Raw genomic sequence first — 22,677 nt, forward strand, 5'->3', positions numbered from 1 at the left:
CGTGAGCCACCGTGCCCGGTGAAGTTTTTAAATTCTAAAAGCAATGAATGTTCATTATACAGAATGTAGACATTTAAGATTAACAAAAAAAAAAAAAAAAAGGAGATGGGAAAGAGTAGCCTTTAATTCCACTGTGGTAAGTATTTTGGTGTATATCCAATGCTCAATCATTCCTCTCTCTCCCCCTCTGGGATCTTACTGTAAATATTCTTTTAAGTATCTTTGCATCTCAGAACCTAACACAGGTTCTACTTGCATGAGTAAATGATATTTAGGAAAAAGATCAATGCTTGAATGTCCAAACCAGCTCTTTTGTCACATGCTGCTAAAGGTAATATAGCAACTGCTACACCATTCTGTTCCCATGTGCCTGCCAAAGGAATACCATGTCAAGGACTTATCTGAACCATCAAGAAACCACAATACTGTACTAAGTTCAAGGGAATGCTCCTTAAAAGGAGAGGGACTTTACAAGCCCATTGGCAGGGCTTCACAAGTGAAGGAGCCCTTCACTTGGAGCTACAAGATCTAGATTTAAATTTCAACTGGGTCATTCTACTCATTTTACTTGTTTAATCCTCCATTTTCTAATCTGTGAAATGAAGACATCAACTTATGACCTATAATATCCCTAGCAGTTAATGGTCTATGACATGTATCTCTATCTATCCAAACACAGACATACATGTGTGCGTGTATGTGTGTGTGTGTTTGTGGTGTGTGTGAGTGTGTAAGAATGAAAAAAAGCAAGAACTATGCCTTAGGTGCTAGTATGACAAAATCTGAGTTTGTTTGCTTGTTTTCTAAAACGCGAAGTCTTATAGGAAATCCAGCCAATATGTTTTTCATGCCTACACTTTCTGTGGCTAAGTTAGGAAAACCGAAAGCAGGAAACTCAACAAAGTACGACAAAAAAATAACTGGAAAACACTCCTCTGTGTGTGTGTGGCTTTTATTAGCTCTCAGTGAGATTCTCAAATGATTGTTGTAATTCTATCTGAAGTTCCCTTTCTTGTTTCATGGCTTAATGCTTTGTTGTGTCATTTCTGAAACACTCCCCCATTTCCAACGTTACAAGCAGAGAACAGCTCTTCACTCACTTGTGAACAAGAAGTGCTGTAAGAGAACTTAACAAATGAAGCAAAAGAAATCGTAATATCAAAGCAGGTTAAGAAAGGAAAATGAGAAGTGTCTGGAGGAAAGGGAGCATGAACTATCACCGCCTACCTTCCTTCCATCAAGCTCAGAGACGTTTTTAAACCTCACACCAATTCCTTGACAGCTTTTAAGAAATGAGATGCTTCCATTGTGATCTGAGTTATGCTGAGGTGCCTCTTCGCTCTGCCTAAGCAGAAGGTAGGTTAAGCTTGGTAGAGGTGAACCACAGGGAGACATGCTTGGAAAACTCTGCTCCTGGGAAGTTTATCCATTCAAGTGCACCAAGGCTTTAGAACTCCCTACCTCTAGAATGTCTGCTTTTTCCAAATAATCCGAACACATTTGTTCATTCCCAATACAGGTGATGTGTACCCAATTCTTATCCATTTCCTCCAGCTTGGGACATTTTGCCGCTATGCAAGTACCAGGGCTGGCTGCAAGTGTTGTCTTTTACGCCTCAGGTCCAGACCAGTCCTGCTGTCCCAGCTTTCAATGTTATGGCCACCAAATGGGTGTGTGGCCCTGCTGTTCCTGTAGTCAGTGGAGACTGGGGAGTAATTTCTGCTTCCACCTTGGCTGGCACAGGAGTCCTCTCATCTTCAGCCACTGTGGCTGCTGCTGTTGCGTCGAATTTTTGTGGTTTTTTTAATTTAAATTTTATAGTTAAAAAAATTAGAGCATATGGTCACATGGCTCAAGAAGGTATACTGTGAAAAATTTCTCTTCTGACTTTGTCCTCCTGCCACTAAATCCCCTCCTGTAACAAGCAAAAATGTACATATATTCTTTTTAACCTCTTTTTTTATTGCAAATGTTAACATACTATGTTGGAAATTTTTCACCTAAAATACCTAGAGATTATTTCACAACAGTACTTAAAGAGCTTCCTCACTGTTTTAAAATGTTGTATGACATCTCATCATGTATGACTATCATGATTTATTTAACCAGTCTCATTTAGCCAGCTGATAGACTTTTTCAGGCTCTTTCCAAACTTTTTATTATGTATGGCATATACAATTTCATATCGGTACAGGCATATCTGTAGGACACATTCTTGCAAGTGGAATTCTGGGCCAAGGTGCTTATGTAATTAAAATTTTCACAGATGCTGCAAAATTGCATTTTCTGGAGGTTGCACCCATTTACACTCTTCCAGCAACATGAGTGACTCACACTCACACTGGGCTTCAGTTTACTTATGTAGGAACTTAACCTGCTTGAAGTCACTCCAGCCTAATGGTCTCCCAATTTAAAATTGTTTAATATAATATTAATGTCTAAGCCTCAATAGTACCCCCCCCCCCCACTTGCTCAACTGCATGTAAGAGATCCAGTTTTTTATTATTATTATAATGAACAGAAATTTATTGGCTCACAGTTCTGGGGGCTGGGAAGTCCAAGGCCAAAGGGCTGTCATCTGGCAAGGGCCTTTTTTCTGAGAGATCCAATGTTTAATAGTGTCCCTATTTCTATAAATTTGCTATAGACTTCAGGGATATTACATGTGCCTATGAGCCCGTCATTGTCATTATTTCCCATTCTGGTGAGCTGAACACATCCTCTGTGGCAGGTGGTTCCATAGAAGCATCACTCAGAACTGAAACAACTCCTGAGCCCATGGCTATCCCTGGGTACTGGTGGAGTGGAAACTCAACATTGCCTAGAGCTACATCTAGTGTCATTGAGCTACAGTCCTGCAGCTGTGCTGGTAAAGCTGGAACTGAAATGTCCTTGAGACTACAGATCCAAACAGTTGACCTTACAAAGTGAAAAGGACAATACCCCATCTGGATGACACTCAGGTGCAGCAGTACAGGGTCCCACAGTAAGGTTGTGTGGATCTAATGTATTAGACCATTTACTCTCACAGTTCCTTTAATTAATACGCTAAAGAACTTTTGCCAATGATCATACTTACTGCTAGAAGTCTGTGTTGAGGTAAATTCTACAGCAATAATCTAAAATCTCCACCCCATCTGAAGCCCATGCTCTATTTCTGGGTCTAACTTGCCAGGCTGGGCTCCTTCTTCTCTTACAGGGTGCTCCTTCCTCTTATGTTCCACACTGTTCTTTCCAAAACTCGTGCCCTCATGAGGACCACACTAGTCCATCAGACCATGTTTTATATGCTTTCACAGAGTTCAAGGTCTTTTTCTTGGAAAGCTGTGCACCCCTGGCATAAATGGGTGGATGCCAACAGAACCATGGTAGATGGATGTACAAAGGTCACCATGTTGACTCTCACTCACAAATCGCATCTAACTGATACTCTCTAGAGGATCAGGTCAAATTGATAATAAGTAAATGAGTAAATAAACTCTTCCCTACAGTAGTATCACAATAAATGTAGAAGGAATGACAGAAATAGAAAATCACAATTTGGTAAACACCACAGTAATAATTATGTCAGTCAGAGATAATTAATGGATACTAAAATTAATAGACAAAAGTATGATGAAAAACAGAATACTTACATAGTTTCAAAGTATCCCCTCATAAGATGCATATTAATTTCAAAGGAAAGAACAGTAACTTTACAGCAGTGAAACCTGCCAGATGCCATCTTAACTAAGTGATCAAAGTGCCTCATTACCAATGACAAGACACATCAACTACTTTCCTCCTGACAAGACACACTGAGAAGGGTACAATGTCACTTCTATGATATTCTTGACAAAACGTATAACCTGAATTAAATCATTGGGAAATAACAGACAAACATAAATTGAAGAACATTCTGCAAAATAATTGGCCAGTACTCTTCAAAGAGTGAAAGTTATGAAAGAGAAAAACTGAGGAACTGTCCCAGATTAAAGGAGACCAAGGAACCATGAAAACTAAATGCAATTGGTGAGCTTGGACTGGATCCTGAACAGAAAAGGTCCACTAATGGGACAACTGACAAAATCTGAATAAGGTCTGTAGATTACTTAGTAATACTAAGTTCATTTCCTGTTTCAAAAATGGTACTATAGTTACATAATAGAACATTTGTAGAAGCTAGGTAAAAAGTATGTGAAAATTCTTCATATTAGTTTTTGCAACTTTCTCAATAAGTCTAAAAGCATTTCAAAAGGACAAGTTGAGAATAATAAAAATAAATTTTAAAAACTAAGACAGCAAAATTCACTTATTACAATATTGGTTTGTAGAGAGTGTGAAGATACATATTAATTACAAAAATTATATTCATGCTTGAATTTACAACTGGACAAGTAAACTTATCCTTTGATTAGTCAAATGTTGGCTTATTCAGGCATTTCTTAAAAGCACTCTCCAAAATTTCAGCATTTATTTTATTATCAGAAGTTGAAGGTCAGTATAAAAATTGTATGTGAAAATATTTCAGTAATCTTGGTTTGCCCTTGCAATAATCTGAAGAGATCTCTGCTGGGGACTATTTTATTATGACAATCGAGCACTAAATACACTGACCTTCAGATTGTCAATTCCTGGGTGAAAATGGATAGAAGATTTTCCATTTGGCAGATGAAAAATCAAGACCCCCAAATCCCTTTCCTTAGGAGGTACAGCTTAGGCAAGAAACCTATTATATTTTTTGCTGTTTGCCTAAAATATAGCAATATACCACTTTAAATGTAGTGATTTCATTTACCAGGGGAAGGAAAAAAACTTGTATAACCTAGAGGCAATATGTAGAATAAAAAAAAATGATAGAATAATTGGAGCCACAGGAAGCGGAACATCTTACATGACACGGAAGATTATAAAGTGTTATCGTTTAGTAGTTTCTTATACAAATACTCAAGGAAAAATAATTGAATAACTAGTAGCCTTAATTTAGGGGTGGACCCATAATTACTACTTATAACAACCTCTGCCAAATTATTTAAATATTTACCTAAAAGTTAAAATATCCAGTCTGTAAGGTTTACTGGCCTATTGTTCTTTTCATCTCAGAGACATCCACATTATTAAACATCAGCTGGACAACAGCACATGAGTACAAGAGTTGTCAGAAAATCATCTGAGGCCAGTGTAAGAAGGAATAGGTTTAAGGATTTTTTCCCAATCGGCAAGTGAGGTCCAGGTCTGGAAGTCTTAGTTTCCTTGGCCCTCATAACTTCCCTGGATTCTGTGCTGAGTCTTCCTTCTTGACCTTTGCCATCCCACTCCCCTTTCCATCTTCTGTTTTTATTTTCAAGACAGGATCTCTCTATCACCCAGGCTGGAGTGCACTGGCATGATCATAGCTTGAACTCCTAGGCTCAACCAAGATCCTCCCACTTCAACCTCCCAAGTAGCTGGGATTACAGGCATGAACCATCATGCCTGTCCATCTTAATAGATGGGCTTGCACAAGAAACAAAGTCTGGGTATACTAACAACTTATGAGGTTTAGCTGCCTTTACTTGCCCAAGAGGTTTTCATTTTGGAGATTTAGCTTTGCCAAACCCTATACTTCCTCTCAAATTGCTGGATTGGAGATAGGTTGAGAGAGTGGATGCTTACATGTCTCTGTTCTCAGGTAAGTCTACACTTACAAGAAACTAGGCAAATGACTGATTCCCAGAATCTCTCTTCTTGCACAGGGAAGGGCTTCCTCAACCAAATCTAGGGAAGCTTCTTGTCAAATTGGTTGTCTCTAAATTCCACAGAGGAATATTTGTGGATAGATAGATATAGATATTTCTATATAGAAAATAGAGTCTTTGGGATATGATGAAGACCTCCCAGTAGAATTTTGTCTGCCTCATAATATATAAATATCTTTCCCTCACTTACTAAAGCTCCAGAGGACAAAGATTATGCCATTTTCATCATTTATTATTCACTCCATCAACATTTATTTACTCTGAGCCAGACCCTGGACTAGACATTGAGAACAGAAAACTAAAACATAGTACCTGCCCTTGAAAGGTTCACAGTCTGGCAGAAAGAAAAACAACTTATGATGTCAATTATATGTACTATAGCAGTGATTTTTACAAAATGTTGTAGGAGCCCAGAAAAAGGGTCAATTGAGTTTGCTGAAGAAATAATTCAGAGAAGCTTCCACTGTGGGGGTAACATGTTACCTGACCCTTGAAGGATAGGCCAGGTGGGAAGGAGAAGCAAAAAAAAAAAAGAAGAAGAAGAAGAAGAAGAAGAAAACACGTAGGTGTGGAAGCATAAATGGTGAGGTAGAGGAGTGACGGGAGAAGAGTGGTCTCACAGTTGTCCTTTAGGAAGGTGAAAAGGTAGGAGTGAAGTGGTTACCTTAAGAAAGAAGACAGTGATATTAGATATGGTCAACTGGCACACAGCAAAAGATGGAAAGCTAGTCTTCATTTCCCAGACTCCCTCAACTAGAGTTCCAGTTCTAATTAGATGCACTGGTAGAGTATCAGAAGGACAAATGTGACAAGGAGGCCATCTTCCTGCTGCTGCTGCCCAGCAAGGTCATGGAGATGGTTTTTCTACAGCATCACTCTAGCATGCAGTCTTGATCTTTGTGAGAGTAGGAGGCAACAGCAGCAGTGCTGGCAAGAACTTTCTGATCCTGGCTTCCTGGCAATTGGATCACAGCTCTCCTAGTAGTCTACTGAACACAGTGTTGTCACAGTGGCCTCCTGGCTCCCCAAAGGTAGAGGTTCCCCCGGCTGGTTAGTCCTGTAGGGTCTGGCAGTTATTCAGGCAGGACCAACATGGCACATGGTCCTTCACACTTTCAATGATTTTGGAAGCATTTAATTCTCCTAATTAAGTATCTTTCTAACTAAAAAACTACATTAATTTCCCTTTTGCATTGAACCTTGACGAAGCAAATGTAAGGGGAAACCATAAGAACTCCATATGTGAATGAGAATGATACTGCTACCTTTTCTGTTCAAAATGGCAAAATAATTACCATTTTAATTAAGAAGATGAAGTGATTATTTTTATATATTCTTAGTCTAGTATTAGCAAGTTAAAATGTTACACTTTTTCAAAACAGTATTTGTGTTTGTTTTTCTATATACTTACTTATTTATGCCATTTTTTTTTTCTTAAGAGACGAAGTTTTGCTTTGTCCCCCAGGCTGGAGTGCAGCGACACAAACACAGCTCACTGCAGCCTCGAACTCCTGGGGTCAAACAATCCTCCCACCTCAGCCTCCCTGTAGCTGGGACTACAGGCACATGCCACCATGCCTGGCTAAATTTATGCCATTTCTTGAGTAGAAGTATCAACTTATTTTAAAATATTAATTTACCTCTTAAATAATATTAGATTCATTGCATTTTATATTAGAGCTATTTTATATTAAATTTATTTTTTCTTTGTGATAACATTAAATCACTAACATTATTAACTACATATTCTAAACTGCTTTTATACAAACGACATCAAAAAAAGGTCTGTTATTTGCTCTAGTTCCCTAGAATTTTCTCTTTGATTTTGTCACATATATATGTTTAACATATAAAATGGACCCAGAAAAAGTATTATTTAGAACAAAAAACTAAACCTATCAGCTCCCAGTTTGCATAAGTCTGATCAATAGGAATACATTTCTATATTATTCCCTTCCACTTGCTGAGATGGAAGTTCCCAGGAAACTGAATTTTTCAAGTTCCTACCTATTCATCAGTCCTCCAGAGAGAGATCTAGATTGGAGAATACTTTGTTTAGCACAACATGGTAATGAATTTCTTAATTTACAAAAACATGTCCAAAGGAATCCAATTGAGAGTAAAGAGCCCAATTTGTCTACTGTATAAAGCAAGGAAAATTCTGAATTTCAGAGACAACCCTAGGGAGAAGTGACAGAGCCCAGGGGCAAAGAGAAGAGATTCAGAAGGGTGGGAAGTATTCTAGAGTGAGTGGAGAAAAGTAGGCAGGTAGTCAGGAGCAGTGGGAAAGGACATGAGGAGGGCCTACAGGGATGGCCAGGGAACTCCTAGATATCAATACCTAATACTCCTTATTTAAGTTGTGGGCTCTATGTTATGGATTAAAGCATATAAAGAGATAGGAAAGCCATTAGCATTCTAACATTGGAAGGAAGAGTGGAAGAGGAGAACCCAGCAAGAAAGATTGAGAAGAAAGGATTAGAGAGGTGGGATGAAAAGCAGAAGTCTGTGAGACATCCTGGAGGGTGGGAGGCAAGTGATCCCTCAGGTTCTTGGACTTAAATACCATCTATGCACTGATAACTCTGTAGGGGAAGAAAAACATTTCCCTATCCTGTTAGGTTCTGTACCTGAGGCCTATGCATTAAACTGACAAAAGACAGATTAACAGAAGAAAAGTGTACCAATTTTATTTGATGTTAATATTTTTACCATTCATGAGGGCTTCATGGAAAATAAGTGAAAAATCAAAGAAGTGGTTAGACTTCGGGGCTTATATGCCATCTTAACAAAGGGTGATAAATTGAAGAGAAGTAACTAGATAAAGAAAAGGGAGTTTGGGTTTATAGAGGTGGTAAACTGTGAGAAGGTAAAAATATAGGGGAAACTAATGGTAGATAAGGATTATAGTAAGGTTTCTTTGTGCAGACTCATCTTGGTGCTGTCTCCACTTCTGGTGGTAAGGGTTGTTTTCCTTGTCTCGGTATGGGAGAAGAATGGGGACACCTTTGTGAGAATTTATGCTCTTTTAGGCAGATAAGGACAGAGAGCTCTTGCTGTGTCTGATTTTCTCATTTGCCTTCAGGTCAAAATTATCCTTATGCCAAAGTGGCATATTTGGGGGCAACATATTCTGATTCCATTCAACTCCCAAATTTATACCTCCAGCCAAGACTTCTCCCTGAACTCTGCTTCTCATATAGGTGGCTGTGCAATCCATATTTCCTCTTGGATGTCCATTAGGCTTCTTCACATTAACACACCAAAAACCAAATTTCTATATTCTCATGCCAAACTTCTTTCACTCTTATATTTCTCATTTTAGTAAGTTACAATTCCATTCTTCCTGTTGGTCAAACCAAAAATCTTGAAGTTATCCTTGATTCCTCTCTTTCCCTCATATTCAGAATCTCATTGACTCTACCTTCAAAATATAACCAGAATCCAAGATGTCCCACTGCCTCTGTAGCAAACACCCAAGTCTAAGCCACCATCATCTCTCACCTGTTTGCTGCAATAACCTACTAAGTCCCCACTTCTATCCCTGTATCTCCTCTCACAGTCTATTCACAACACAGCAATCACGGTCCTTTCTAAACAGAAGCCATTTTATGTCATTCTTCTAACCCTAATCCATCGTGGCACACCCTCTGAAGCCCTCATTTTACTCAGAGTGAAAGCCAAAGTCATTAAATGGCCTACACAATCTAGCCCCATTTCCCTCTGATCTTATCACCTGCTCCTCTTCCTCTATTGAATCTGCTTTAGCCACTGACCTCCATACTATTACTCAAACACACCTGCACTCTCCCACCTCTGAACTTTTGTAAATGCTGTTCACTCCACCTTAAGTATGGTTTCCTAGGATACCCACTGGCCTTGCTCCTTCTTCTTCTTCATGCCATTTTTGGTCAAAGTGGATCTCCTCAAAGAGGACTGCCCTGACCATTTAAGTTCCAATTACACCCTCCTTCCCACTGCAAGCAGTCCCTTTACCCTGCTTTGTTTCTATTGTAAGGCTTTTAACATACAGTGGGCCCTCCCTATCCAAGGGTCCACATCTGCTGATTCAACCAATTGAAAATACTTGGGAAAGAAAATTAACAGAAAATAACAATACCACAATAAAAATAATACAAATTTTAAAGTTACATAGTATAAAAACTATTTACATAGCATTTACATTGTACTAGGTACTATAAGTAATCTAGAGATGATATAAAGTATATGGGAGAATGTGCATAGGTTATATGCAAATACTGTATCATTTTATATGAGGAACTTAAGCATCTGCAGATTTAAGCATCTAAAATCTAGAACTAATCCTGATTTACTCACTGTCATTCACTGTTACAGATTTTTGACAGGGGTCCTGCAAGTAATCCCCAGCCAATACTGACGGACGACTGTACCATATAATTTGCTTTCTTGCGTTTTACAGTCTGTTCTCTTCTTCCCAAAATATAAGCTCCACAAGAGCAGGATGTTTGCCTCTTGAACACTAGTATATCCTCAGTGTCTAGAACAAGGACTGGCACATAATAAGCCCTCAATAAACATTTGTTTAATGAATGAATAAATATAACTCATTTCCTCAAAAATCTCCAGTAAAGTCTCTTGTAACTAATAGTTTTGCTTTGGCAAAAGAAAGAACAGGGGCCAGGTGTGGTGGCTCATGCCTGTAGTCACAGCACTTTGAGAAGCTAAGGCAGGCAGACTGCTTGAGCCCAGGAGTTAGAAACCAGCCTGGGCAACATGGAGAAACCTGTCTTTACAAAAAATTAAAAAATTTAGTTGGGCGTGGTGGCACGACCTGTGGTCCCAGCTATTCAGGAGGCTGAGGTAGGAGAATCCCTTGAGCCCAGGAGGCGGAGGTTGCAGTGAGCCAAGATCACACCACTGCACTCCTACCTAGGCGACAGAGCAAGACCCTGTCTTCAACAACAACAACAATAACAAAAAATACTCCTCGTTTGGGAGAGAAATAACTGTCAAATAATAAGAGTAATATTGGAAATTCAAAAGTAAGTTGGAACTAGAAGTGGCTAGGGGAAACTCCTTACTGCCACCATCAATGATATAGATGGTGTGCTGGGAAAAGGATTTGAGCTATTTTTATATAAATATTTTTATATAAATATTAAATGGAAAGGAGACCCAGAAATTTGACCCATAAATCTGAGGTTATATGTGTGAACATTAGCCATCATTCATGCTGCTACACACAACGGGGAGTCATGGAAGGAAGAAGGTCTGGAGTGTAAAGAGCATAGAAGTGAGGAGAACAATTAAAAGGCCATTGCAATACTAGTTCACGTAGGTAATGATAAGGACTTGAACAAGGCAATGGTAATGGGAATGATGAGGGAGGGAAGAATTCCAAATATCTCAGCTGTAGAATCAACAGGATTGGTGACTGACTGGCAGAAAGGCATGGTTGGGATGCATCCAAGGTTTCTAGCATGAGTAATTGAGTGAACAACGATGTAGTTATTAGAGTTTTACAGTAAAAGGGGCAGGTTTTGCTGGGGAAATGGTGATTTTTAGTTGGACATCCAGTGGAAACATCCAGAAGAAATCTGGAATTAAACATGAATGCAGTATTTTGGAATTAATTTGTAAACAGAATGCACAAATAGAAGAGACAAGAGGAAGGTGAACATATAAAAACAGTGGCCAGGAACATGTGAGAATTGGGTAAAAGGAGAGAAGTCAACGAGAAATCAGAAAGAAGTTGATATACATGCCAAAGAAGGAAAAGAAGTCAAGAAGAACAGTCAATATTGTCAAATACTGAGTAAGATGCTAGCTGAGAGAAGGTATTGGGTTTGACAAAATAATTCTCACTGGATGGTGGAGGTAGAAACCAAATTGTTGTAATCTAAGGAGTGAATGACAGAACAAGAGGACACTAAATTAAAGCTCTGCTGATGAAGAAAATAGTAAGGCAGTAACTTGAGGATGAGTCATTGTCTATAAAGGATTTTTTATTCCCCACCATAGTCCTAACCTAACATTTGACATCTATCTAGTAGGCACTCAATACCTACTGAATGCAATAATATTTTCATTTATAGACCAGGTCTCCTATAAAATAGTCCAGTGTTTATGTCCACATAAAACAGCACAAAACAGATTCATCATTCTGGGTGGGTAGAGGGATTGAAGGAAATAAAGACATTTCATATTCTATATTATGTTTTGGGTTAATTGGCAAGAATAATTACTTCTTTCTCACCCCATCCCTGACTATACACACACCCAAATTATAGATTATAGAGGAGAAAGGAATTAAATGACTCCCGAGACCAGAACTGCATAGTCCAAAAAAAAAATTCAGCAATCTTACTTTATTAAAAAATTAGGCATCAAGATGCTGCAATTTGCCTTACTTACACATTTAATTGCTCTTAGGTTAGATATATAATATGGGAAACCTGGAAAAAAATTTTAATGGTATAATAAACGCTTACAACCTAACATTAAGTGAAAAAAGCAGCTGCCTTGTTGCATATGATCTCAATTTGGGAAACAGGAAAAAATATAAATACAAACACACATGCACACACACACACAAAGTCAGAATACTATAAGAAAATAAACTGAACGGTCACAGTGGCTCACGCCTGTAGTTCCAGTTACTCAGGAGACAGAGACAGGTGGATCGTTTTGAGCCCAGGAGTTCAAGACCCGCCCGGGCAACATAAGGAAACTCCATCTCCACACAAAAAAAGTAAAAATTAGCCAGGTGTGGTGGCGCATGCCTGTAGTTCCAGCTACTCAGGAGGCTGAGGAGGGAGATCAGTTGAGACGAGGAGTTCGGTGATGCAGTGAGCCGAGACTGCGCCACTGCACTCCAGCTTGGGCAATATAGAGCGAAACTCAGCCTCAAAAAAAAAAAAAAAAAAAAAAAAGAACATCTTTCTTTTCTGAATTTTCCCAATTTTCTACAATTAAAAACGCTTTAAAGATCTCTATAAAGTCAGTCAAGGGAATTTCTATCTAAGCATTTACCAGCAATTTAAGCTCCTTCTCTTTTGGTCTAGGTGGCTCTAAAATAACAATAAAGGCTACAGTGACTGAAATTCACCAGACTTGAAATAGACTGCAGCCTTCTTCCTTCCCACCTTCTTAGAATCTTTGTCCTATTCATCTTCCTTACGCTTCCCCGGGTTCTCTTACTTCTGGATTCTAACAGTGAGTTGTGAGAAGCAACGCGGAAAACGGAATGGAGACTCCAGCTTGTTTTAAACGAGCTGTATTACCCCGCACAGTGCAGGAGAAAAGATAATTGGCTCAGGTCTCGGCTCTGCCATCTACCACCTGTGGAGCCTTAGATAAGTCAGTTAATATCTCTGTCACTCAACGGTTTCGGTCTTGTCATCTTTTACATGGAATGTCATGAAATATACAGTACATTGCAGGAACTGCCTCAGGTAAAGACTTCTAGGGTTCAGTAGGTCTCAGTCGATCCCTCTGAGAAAGGCCGCACCCTAAATGCACAGACTCTGACTCTAAGGGGGTGGGGTCGGGAATCTGCATTTTAGTAGCTTCTCAGGTGATTCAGATGCTCAGTCAGGATTGAGAAACCAGGACTCTTCCCAGCCCTCCTGTTCTCTGATCCACTTCTCTGCTTCCTCCACGTCCTAACGATTCTCCAGTTCCCGCACAGCAGGAGCGGAGGGAAGAGGGGAGAGAAGGCACCGCTAAGGACCAGTGGCCCCGCCAGGCGGCCGACCTCCCCATTCCAGGGGCGCCAGCCGGCGGATTACATAACGGGCCTCGGGGCGCACTCTCGCGAGGTTTCCACCGCCCCCTCCTCGCTCCACGTCAGAGGGAACCGGGCGGAGCGGCCAACATGGCGGAACGCAGGAGACACAAGAAGCGGATCCAGGTAGCAAAGCCGAGCTCTGGGCAGGGGGCTTCGGCGCGCTGGATAGGGGAAGGGGCGGGGAAAGCCCCCTAAAAGGGCGAGCGAAAGCAAGGGCGAGGTGGGGTGGGGTTCCGCCGCGAGGCAGCTGGCTGCAGGCTGCGCGTTGTGAGGGGCCTGAGGGGGGGCGGTGTTGGCGACGGCGGAGACAGAGACGGAGGTGGTGGTGGAGCAGCAAGGGAAGGAAGGAGGCGCCGCGCTCAGAATCCGGCTGCGGAGGCGCGGCTGTGGGCCTGGAGTTCCTGTGGTCGCGCTGTCCCGGGCCTGAGCTGGAAGGTCAGCCTCCTCTGGGGCGCAGACGCTGACCCTTCCCGGGGCTCTTCCCCTCCCTTACCCCATCCTCTGGCCTTAGCTGGCCTGAAATCAAGGCCACGGTAATAGGGGTAGCAGGAGGCGGCGGACTGACCTAAAGCAGCTGGTTCTTTGTGCGCATAGACCGTAAGGGGGAATGATCTGGACTTGGTCAGCTGCCTCGGGGCCTAGGCAGGGATCTGCTCATCCAGATGTTCAGTTGCGTTGCCCTTCTTTCCCTTCAATATTATTGACTTAATAGTCCACTTGAAGCTTGCCGGCTTTTTTCCGGGCGACGTGGTGTAAACAACCACAACCTCGTTGGTGCTGCAACGAGCTGGTGGCGCCCAGAAACCTTTCACATGTCAGTGTGTCATCCTCGTAGTAACCTACATAACATCTCTCCCTAATTCCACATGCATGTCATTTGTGCATTTCTTCCTTGCGATTTTCCCTGGTTCTTGTTCTTTGCCAAGAGGATTAATTATGTAGAACATCTTGGACTCAGGATATTTATTAGTCGTCTCATCAGCTGATGTGCTGAGAAACCTTCATAAGCCCTCAAATTGATCACATGTAGTAAATTGTTACTATAATCATAAATTGTTACATTCATCATTGCCTTTCTGTTCCTTACTATTTCATTGCTTAGAATGATTTTTTCTTTCTTCCATTTTATCCCTTCTTTTTTTTTTAAGTTTATCGATTTATTGGCCTACAATACAGGTGTTTTGAGCTATGCAAGTTAAAATTCTTCTGTAAACTTTTTAAGTGCTGTGAAAAAGACACACATGATCAGTAAATTTGGAATTTTGGAATTTGGCAGAAATAAAGTAGTTCCGAACAGGGTGCAGAAGGGAATTAGAAAGAGGCAGATTTCGAGTTCAGACAGATAAGACTAGGTCTTAAGATCAGTAGAAGTTTCTAATTATACTGTTCTTAATCTTTCAAGAGTTAGTGTTATTCCTCTGACGTGGGTATACAGTATTTTATTAGATTGTATATTGAAATTGTCTGTCAGATTTGTACTTACAGAACTCCTTAGATTTACACTTGACAGTACAATTTTATGCCCTTCAATACACATTGTTTTACAATTCCAGTTGCTCTTTAATATTGTTGTAAGGGTTATATAATTCACCTTTTGAATAGCTGCTCTTATTTAGTTGTGATCTTATATTAAACAGAGGCTGTGGAGTAATGTGACAGTGGCAGAGAGCTAAAACTTGAGCCAAACTGCCTGTTTGTACCCCACCTCCACCAGTTATTGGCTGAGTAACTTTGAGCAAGTTAATTTTTACCTCCCTGTCTGCATCGGTAAGAAAACATATTTACCTCAAAAAAAAAAAAAGAAAGAAGAAAGAAAAACTTTAAGGTTGCTGTGAAAATAATAGGTGAGTCAACTTATTTATTAAAAGTTATTAAAAGTGTTTGGCACGTAGCCCCTCCCTTCTATTCTACTCCTTACCCAGGATGAAGGATTTAGATTGGATTGTTATTTTGTTTTTTGTTAACTACTCTTTGATATGCTGAAGAAAGATTAACAACCCTCTATTCAGTAAACTATTTAGGTTGGGAGTTATGTAGAGTATAGCTATTTACTTTCTGTTATTTGAGGATTGATTATTAAAATCTACTGGGCATACTGCAAAATTAAGTGACATTTATTTTTCTGTCCTTGAAATTTTCTACATGGCTGTATAAAATGTTTGTGAGAGATCTTAGAGTACTACTTTCATGCAGCCTAACACACTTATGAAAATATACTAGCCTAGAAAGTTTTATCATTCCAGATAATCAGAAACTATAATACATCACTTGTGATAAAAAGATCAAATGTAATGAAAAGTTCAGAGTTTAACTTACAAAAAAGATCCTGTTGTAGAATTTTTAGGCAAAAGGTCTGTAATACCAACTGAGTTTCTGTCATTTGTTGCTTGATGTTTTATGTTTAGAAAGATGGTTAATAGATTCAGTGATCTTTAATTATACTTTGCACATTGGGGAGAAATGTTTGATACAAACAAATAAGTTCAGGGTTAAAAAAAAAAGTAGCTAATTTGCTTTTTCTTTGTAATTCAGTATAATTTCAGATTCTCGTGTCCCATCGAAGTTTCTAGCAAGAGGACTGTTGTCACATTTCCTTCTTGGACTCATTACTGGTCACTGAAAACCAGAAGTGAGCTACATGTACTCATACAGTAACTACATATAGATTAACAATGTGCTGCTGCATAGTAGAAGTTGATTTACAATCCTGGTATCAAGAAATTTTAGAGTTTAAAAGGATCTAGTAGGGTTTGTTTGGAAGCCTTTTTCATAAATTCAGTCTTAACATGAAAGCAGAGTGGTGATCCTACAGCTGACTGATCTCACCCGACACCCTCGTTTTTCAGATAAACTGAGGTCCAGTGAGGTTTTGTGACTTAATCCAGGATCGTCAATCAAGATAGTAAAACCAGATTTAGACCAGGTCTTCTGATTGCCAACTGAATACTCTTTCTGTCTCACAATAGATAAAAAATAAGTTGCTTTGAAATACTTTAATCCTGACTTTTATTATTGAATTATACAACGTAAAGACTTAACATGACTTGTCCTTGCTAAAGAGAATCATCCCATTCAGTATTCTGCTTAATGTCCAGTTGAGTTTTGAGACATTTAAATGGCTAATTCTTAGAACTTTTATAACCCTCCATTAGTTATTTTTGTTGCACCCATCTGTCTTCCTGGCAAGCAATAAAACCTTGACATATCATGGGCTTATGTGCTTAATTTCAGGACAGGGAAGAAAAGAGAAAATTTGGGACTATATAGCCAGACTATACAGGTCTAATTTCTGACTCTGAATATTCTGAAGAGAAAGAACTCAGGAAGCCAGTCCTAAATCAGAAAACTACCACTCAAAGGCTTAATGGAGGGTTTTGCAGTTTAGCAGACCCATTGCTAAGGAAAGAATACAATAGAAGGGAGTTGGAGCTATTACAGAAGGGTACTGCTGTTGTCTAGATACTCTTGTACAGCGTTATTTGTGTAGCACATATTGTTACTAATGATTAAGGTCCCCTCCAGCTTTCAGATCTTATTGTTAAACTACTATTTGCATTTTTCACAAATATTTTATACTGCTTGAACCAAGCCTTTTTCTTTTTTGCTCAGTTCATGGTTGACAGATCAACTAAGCTAATTTTTATTGGATGTAGTAATTTTTAAAAGTTCCTCTGTATCACAAATTCTGTAAGATTGGTGCCCGTGACATACGTACTCTTGATTTTTTTCTCAAAAAGGTTAAATATTGGCTAAAATAACTTAGAAATGTCAAACTCTATTTTATTATAGTATTTGAGTGTTGGTGTATTCTAAAGTAAAAAATAGTATTTATTAAAGAATTTTATAAGAGTATTCTAACCAAACTTCCAATTTAAATAATTTTGTATTTTAAGTTACAGCACCCAGTGTATTGGTGTTGGGTGCAAAGAAAGGAAAGCAGTCCAGCCTAAATTTATTGGCTCTTAGCTTCCTCGTTGTAAGACAGTTGTGTTCATTCATTGAACTAAGAAGTTCTCTCCATTTGTTTGAAGATTGATAGGTTGGTTTCTCTTTATTAGTGGGTGCTACTATTCCCAAAAGGCCTTCACTTTGTTAGAAGTCTTCTAGGAAAATTATAAAAATATTCTGTTTACATCAAAAGAGAACAAAGAGGGGGAGGTACTGTAGTCCAATGTATAAACAAAAAGAAGGTAAAACTTTTATACCTTCTTATGCTGCATCAGGAGAACAGTGAAAGTGAAGACTGCATGCACGTTGGATGTGGTGGCTTGTGCTTGTAATCCCAAGTATCTGTTCATGTTCTCATGGTACTTTTTTTTTTTTTTTTTTTTTAAAGAGACAAGGTCTCACTCTGGTGCCCAGGCTGGAATACAGTGATGGCATCATAGCTCACTAGAGACTCAAACTCCTGGTCTCAAGTGATCCTCTGGCCACAACCTCCCAACTAGCTGGGACTACAAGTGTGTGCACCACCTCACCTAGCTAATTTTTTTAAATTTTGTGTAGAGATGGAGTATCAGAAATTGTTACCTAGGCTGGTCTTAAACTCCTGGTCTCATGTGATCCACCTCGGCCTCCCAAAGTGGTGGGGATTACAGGGATGAGCCACTGAGCCCTGCCTCTCATGGTACTCTTCTACAGCAATCTATCTTTCTGGCTTCAACGCCCAAGCAATGGCACAAATTATATTGTTGCATTGAAGGCAGCCTACAATATGGATAAGTTATTATAAGTTAATAAATTGCAATACTTTAAGAAAGTATCAGTAAACAAGTTAATTCTGTGTCTAGTTGAGAGAGATTATCCAAGTCCGTGTTTTCTGGTCTCTTCCTTTCATTGCCTCTTGATAGTGCCTTTACAAAGGACAGGGTGCAGTTTTAGAAGAGTTTGGTGAACTTGAAATTAATTGTTAGAATAAGATTTTTAAATTTTGTGCATACATATCAGGTTCCCTATTGCGTAATATGTAATCAACTTCTCAATTTTTTATGTATCCTAATATTTAATCAGGTTTTACATGTGATGCCTCTATCAGCAGTCAGTAGATTAGTATATTTATGTCTGTATTCAGGAATGGTATAACTGAGTGTTAGTATGAGTATATTTGTATCATGCCTAAATTTGATATGGTCATTCTCTACAATTACCTTCCTTCCAAATTTCTTTTCTGTTGATAAAGTTAGAAATCTGACATCTTTACCTAGCCATTTTATTTATCCTTTATCATTGAGTTCTATCTGTTCTACATTTGAAATGTTTCAGATATCTAAATTTCTTTCCCATTTATAGTCCAGTATCACACTACAATTTACTTGAATATTACAGTAGTCTTCCATCCATTTCCCTGCCTTATGCATTTTTTTCCAGTTCATCCTACACACAGCCACCAAAATCATGTCTAAATCATTTTTCTAATTATGTCCTATTCAGAAACTACTAGTGGTCTTTCTGCTGCTTACAGGGTAAAGTAGAAATTTCCTTGCCTACCTCGATGACTATTCGCTTTTACACTCTTAATCTCCCAATACTTCCTAGCTTGTCTCTACTAGAGCCAAACTTTGTGTCATTCTCAGCCACAATATTTATGGCTTTTCAGTCAGTTTACCCAAAACTTGTTCATCTTTCAAACTTTATCTTCCTCTTCCAGTGTTCCCGTCCACATTGGTAATCTCACTCCTAATTTGGGTGCTTTCACTTTGTTGCCAAGGCTGGAGTGCAGTGGCATGATCTTGGTTCACTGCAGCCCCAACCTACCAGGGCTCAGGTGGTCTTCCTACCTCAGCCTCCTGAGTAGCTGGAACTACACATGTGCACCACCTTTTTCTATCTTTTTTTTTTTTGTAGAGAAGGAGTTTCACCATGTTGCCCAGGCTGGTCTCAAGCCTGGTTTCCTGGGCTCAAGCAGTCTGCCTGCCTCAGCCACCCAAAGTACTGGGATTACAGGCATGAGCCACCCGACCCATCCTACTCTGTGTATTTCAAAAATATTTTTTCTGCCCCTCTTTTTGGGAAATAATAATTACTGCTTCTAACAGTTATGTAACAGAGTGTACATATCATGCCTTACAAATCTTTGCTGTTAACTGTAGCATCCAAAGATGATAGGGTGAGTACTCTGTAAGTCTGGAAGAACAGGTCACGTTTATTCAGACTTCTCCCCCACAATTTTTAATCAGGCACCTCCCAGTAACAAGTTATTTAATTAGATGGATTTTAAGTTGACAACAGATGTATCAGATGAGGAAAAAATTGAGCATGTGTGGTGTGATTATATAATAGAATTGGTTTCTATAAACCATTTATAGTATTCAACTTTTATAGTATTACTTTTTCAGATGTATGAATATATAGACTATTATTTACTAATTGAGGCTCTGCGAAGTGTAGTGTATTTTACAAACATAATTAAATACTATCACTTAATATACCTGATACTAACATATATTAATATATTTTAGCATGGTTTCAAAAATTTTAATTAGGAATTTTTGCCTTTTATTATATCAGAAAGTATATTTTGCAGTCAGGCCTCAAATAAATCATTATGAATCTTGTAGTTGTTCCTGAACTTGGAGTGTTAAATTTTGAATTTGCCATTTTTTAAGGTTCCAGTTTTTTGCTGGGCGTGGTGGCTCACGCCTGTAATCCCAAGACTTTGGGAGACTGAGGCATGCAGATTATCTGAGGTCAGGAATTCGAGACCAGCCTGGCCAACATGGTAAAATCCCATCCCTACAAAAAATTAGCCGGACATGATGGTGGGCACCTGTAATCCCAGCTACTTGGGAGGCTGAGGCACGAGAATCGCTGGAACTCAGGAGGTGGGGGTTGCAGTGAGCTGAGATAGCACCATTGCACTCCAGCCTGGGAGACAGAGCAAGACTGCATCTCAAAAAAAAAAAAAAAAATCTACTTTTTGTGATACATATTTTCATATATAAAAGTTTTAATTTCATAAATACTTGGTTTTTATAGTAGTCTTCTTTTGGGTTGAGTGATTTGGGCTCTTAATTTTTCTTGCCACAAATAGCCCACAGCTGGTAGTTGCAGACTGTAGGAATTGTACACTGGTATGATCTTACACAGGTAATTGGGCTACTGGAAGTAGAGGACTTGCGAAATACAAAGGAAGAAATGAGAGATGTACCTGCCAGGAGACTCAGTAATCAAAACAAAAACTTCCACTTCATCTAACAAATTATTCCTTTTTGGGATAAAGTTAAAGCTGAAACCTAGGTGTGTTGGTTGTTCTTTATTTTCCTCAAACATAACTGAATTCAGACTTCTCTTAACTTTGGAAAAACCCGACATAGATAAGTTGGATAGATTCTTTTTTCTATTTTGCATCATTAGATTTTTTTTGCTTCAAACAACTGTCTTTAGCATTAATTCTTAGCATCTTAGATTCTTGCCAGATTATTTTTTACTATTATTTGTCATTTTATTCTTTAATGAAGCAGCCCTTCCTGAAATCATTCACATTTAGATTATATGTTGCTGGAAATATTGAATGTTCTGTGTATTGTGCTTAAGCATGTAATTATAGACAGTAATTAAGTACAGTGCATTTGTTTCAATAGCTTACAGCAATAAGACAGCTTTTGAAAGTTTATACATAAGATGTATACAAAGATAGACTGCCTTCATTTTCTTCAGTACGTGAGTAGGGAAAATAAATTCACAGGAGGAATTGTCAAAGAAGTTCAGAATGAAAGGGAATAAAGGGAAGATGGGGAATGAGAAACAATGAAGAAAATAATAGAAAATTTGGGAAAAGATATAGAAGAAAGAAAGCAGAGAAGGATTACAACGGCCTTTCCAAAATGACTCTTTGTCAGTGCACTTCCATTAATCACATCTTCAAATGATACAGTAATATCTCTTTTTGCATTTTTCATTTTTGCCTCACCCTTACTGGAGAAGAGAAGATGAGAAAGACAGTCCCAGGAGTGTCTGGTATCTGCAGCCACAGGGGGAAAGGAAAGAGAATACAAATTGTCATTGTGTCAGTAGTTCTTATGGCTACCACATTGGGGGCAGCTGTCATTGATTAATTTGAGAACTCCTGCGATCTGTTGTCCATTGTTCAGGATACATATCTTTGGCTGTTATTTTAACATTTATTTATGACACTTGTTTCTACTTACTTTGACATTTGGATACTCACTATTAGCAACATCTTATCTTTTTAATTACTGTTTTGTGGCTTATAAAAAGAGACTATAGGCCGGTGACGATGGCTCACGCCTGTAATCCCAGCACTTTGGGAGGCTTAGGCCGGCAGATCACTTGAGGTCAGGAGTTCAAGACCACCCTGGCCAACGTGGCGAAACCCTGTCTCTACTAAAAATACAAAAATTAGCTGGGCATGGTGGCAGGCACCTGTAATACCAGCTACTTGGGAGGCTGAGGCAGGAGACTCACTTGAACTCAGGAGGCAGAGGTTGCAGTGAGCCGAGATCGCACCACTGCACTCTAGCCTAGGCAACAGAGTGAGACTCCATCTCAAAAAAAAAAAAAAAAAAAGACTGTATAAGAATGAAAGTGAACTGGTACAAAGTAGTTACCATTGTGGAAAAAACAACTCAAATGCCTCATAGTTGAAGCCAAGAAGCGGACAGGCTTTGCCTCTATCAACTTATATTTGAAAAACGTAGTTTCTTTAAATCTCCATTTTTGTCTTTTGAATACATTATTAGGTCTGCTCCAGAGAAAGCCTGAAAGCAAGGCCTGTACTCCACTTGAAAAGATTCATAAAATAGATTTGTAAATTATTATTCAGCGCATGAATTTCTCAAGTATATGATTATACTAAATTAATATTCGTATGTTGCAGGAAGTTGGTGAACCATCTAAAGAAGAGAAGGCTGTGGCCAAGTATCTTCGATTCAACTGTCCAACAAAGTCCACCAATATGATGGGTCACCGGGTTGATTATTTTATTGGTAGGATTATATCAGTAAAATCATATTAGTGTACATATGTTATGAAGTTAACCTACATTTGGGATATGTAGAAGTTTTAAAAGTGCTTTCCAAATGTGATTGTTCTGGTGATGGACATATGGCAGTTGATTATTCTGTTCTTTTATGATTGAAAATGTCTATAATAAAAAGATAACATGTTTTCTAATAACAATTGTTGGAAATTTTTTTAAATAGGATTTATTTTCAGTGTTTTAAAATACTA

The 22,677-nt window shown here is 38.9% G+C and overlaps 1 protein-coding gene and 1 long non-coding RNA gene across 4 annotated transcripts in view; one reads left to right on the top strand and one right to left on the bottom strand.

The window, feature by feature from the left end:
- Positions 1-934: 934 nt before the first annotated feature.
- LOC744515 (uncharacterized) lies at positions 935-13,512 on the bottom strand. The gene is made up of 2 exons (XR_001713792.2): positions 12,732-13,512; positions 935-1,915 (listed from the first exon to the last, which is right to left on the bottom strand). It is a non-coding gene; the product is annotated as an uncharacterized LOC744515 (long non-coding RNA).
- Positions 12,898-22,677, top strand: part of SEC62 (SEC62 homolog, preprotein translocation factor) — a 30,766-nt gene continuing 20,986 nt past the window's right edge. Inside the window, exons 1-4 of one of the 3 annotated variants that reach the window (XM_016942284.4) lie at positions 13,540-13,611; positions 15,126-15,332; positions 16,021-16,117; positions 22,325-22,433. In XM_016942284.4, coding sequence (XP_016797773.1) covers positions 22,403-22,433 — 31 coding nt within the window. In that variant the 5' untranslated portion in view covers positions 13,540-13,611; positions 15,126-15,332; positions 16,021-16,117; positions 22,325-22,402. Of the gene's footprint in view, positions 13,154-13,392; positions 13,612-15,125; positions 15,333-16,020; positions 16,118-22,324; positions 22,434-22,677 lie in introns of those variants that run through there. The other 2 variants (XM_063806376.1, XM_063806377.1) reach the window with 2 other exon arrangements.

This window comes from Pan troglodytes, chromosome 2, assembly GCF_028858775.2.
Source record: "Pan troglodytes isolate AG18354 chromosome 2, NHGRI_mPanTro3-v2.0_pri, whole genome shotgun sequence".
In the NCBI taxonomy this organism is placed as follows: Eukaryota; Metazoa; Chordata; class Mammalia; order Primates; family Hominidae; genus Pan; species Pan troglodytes.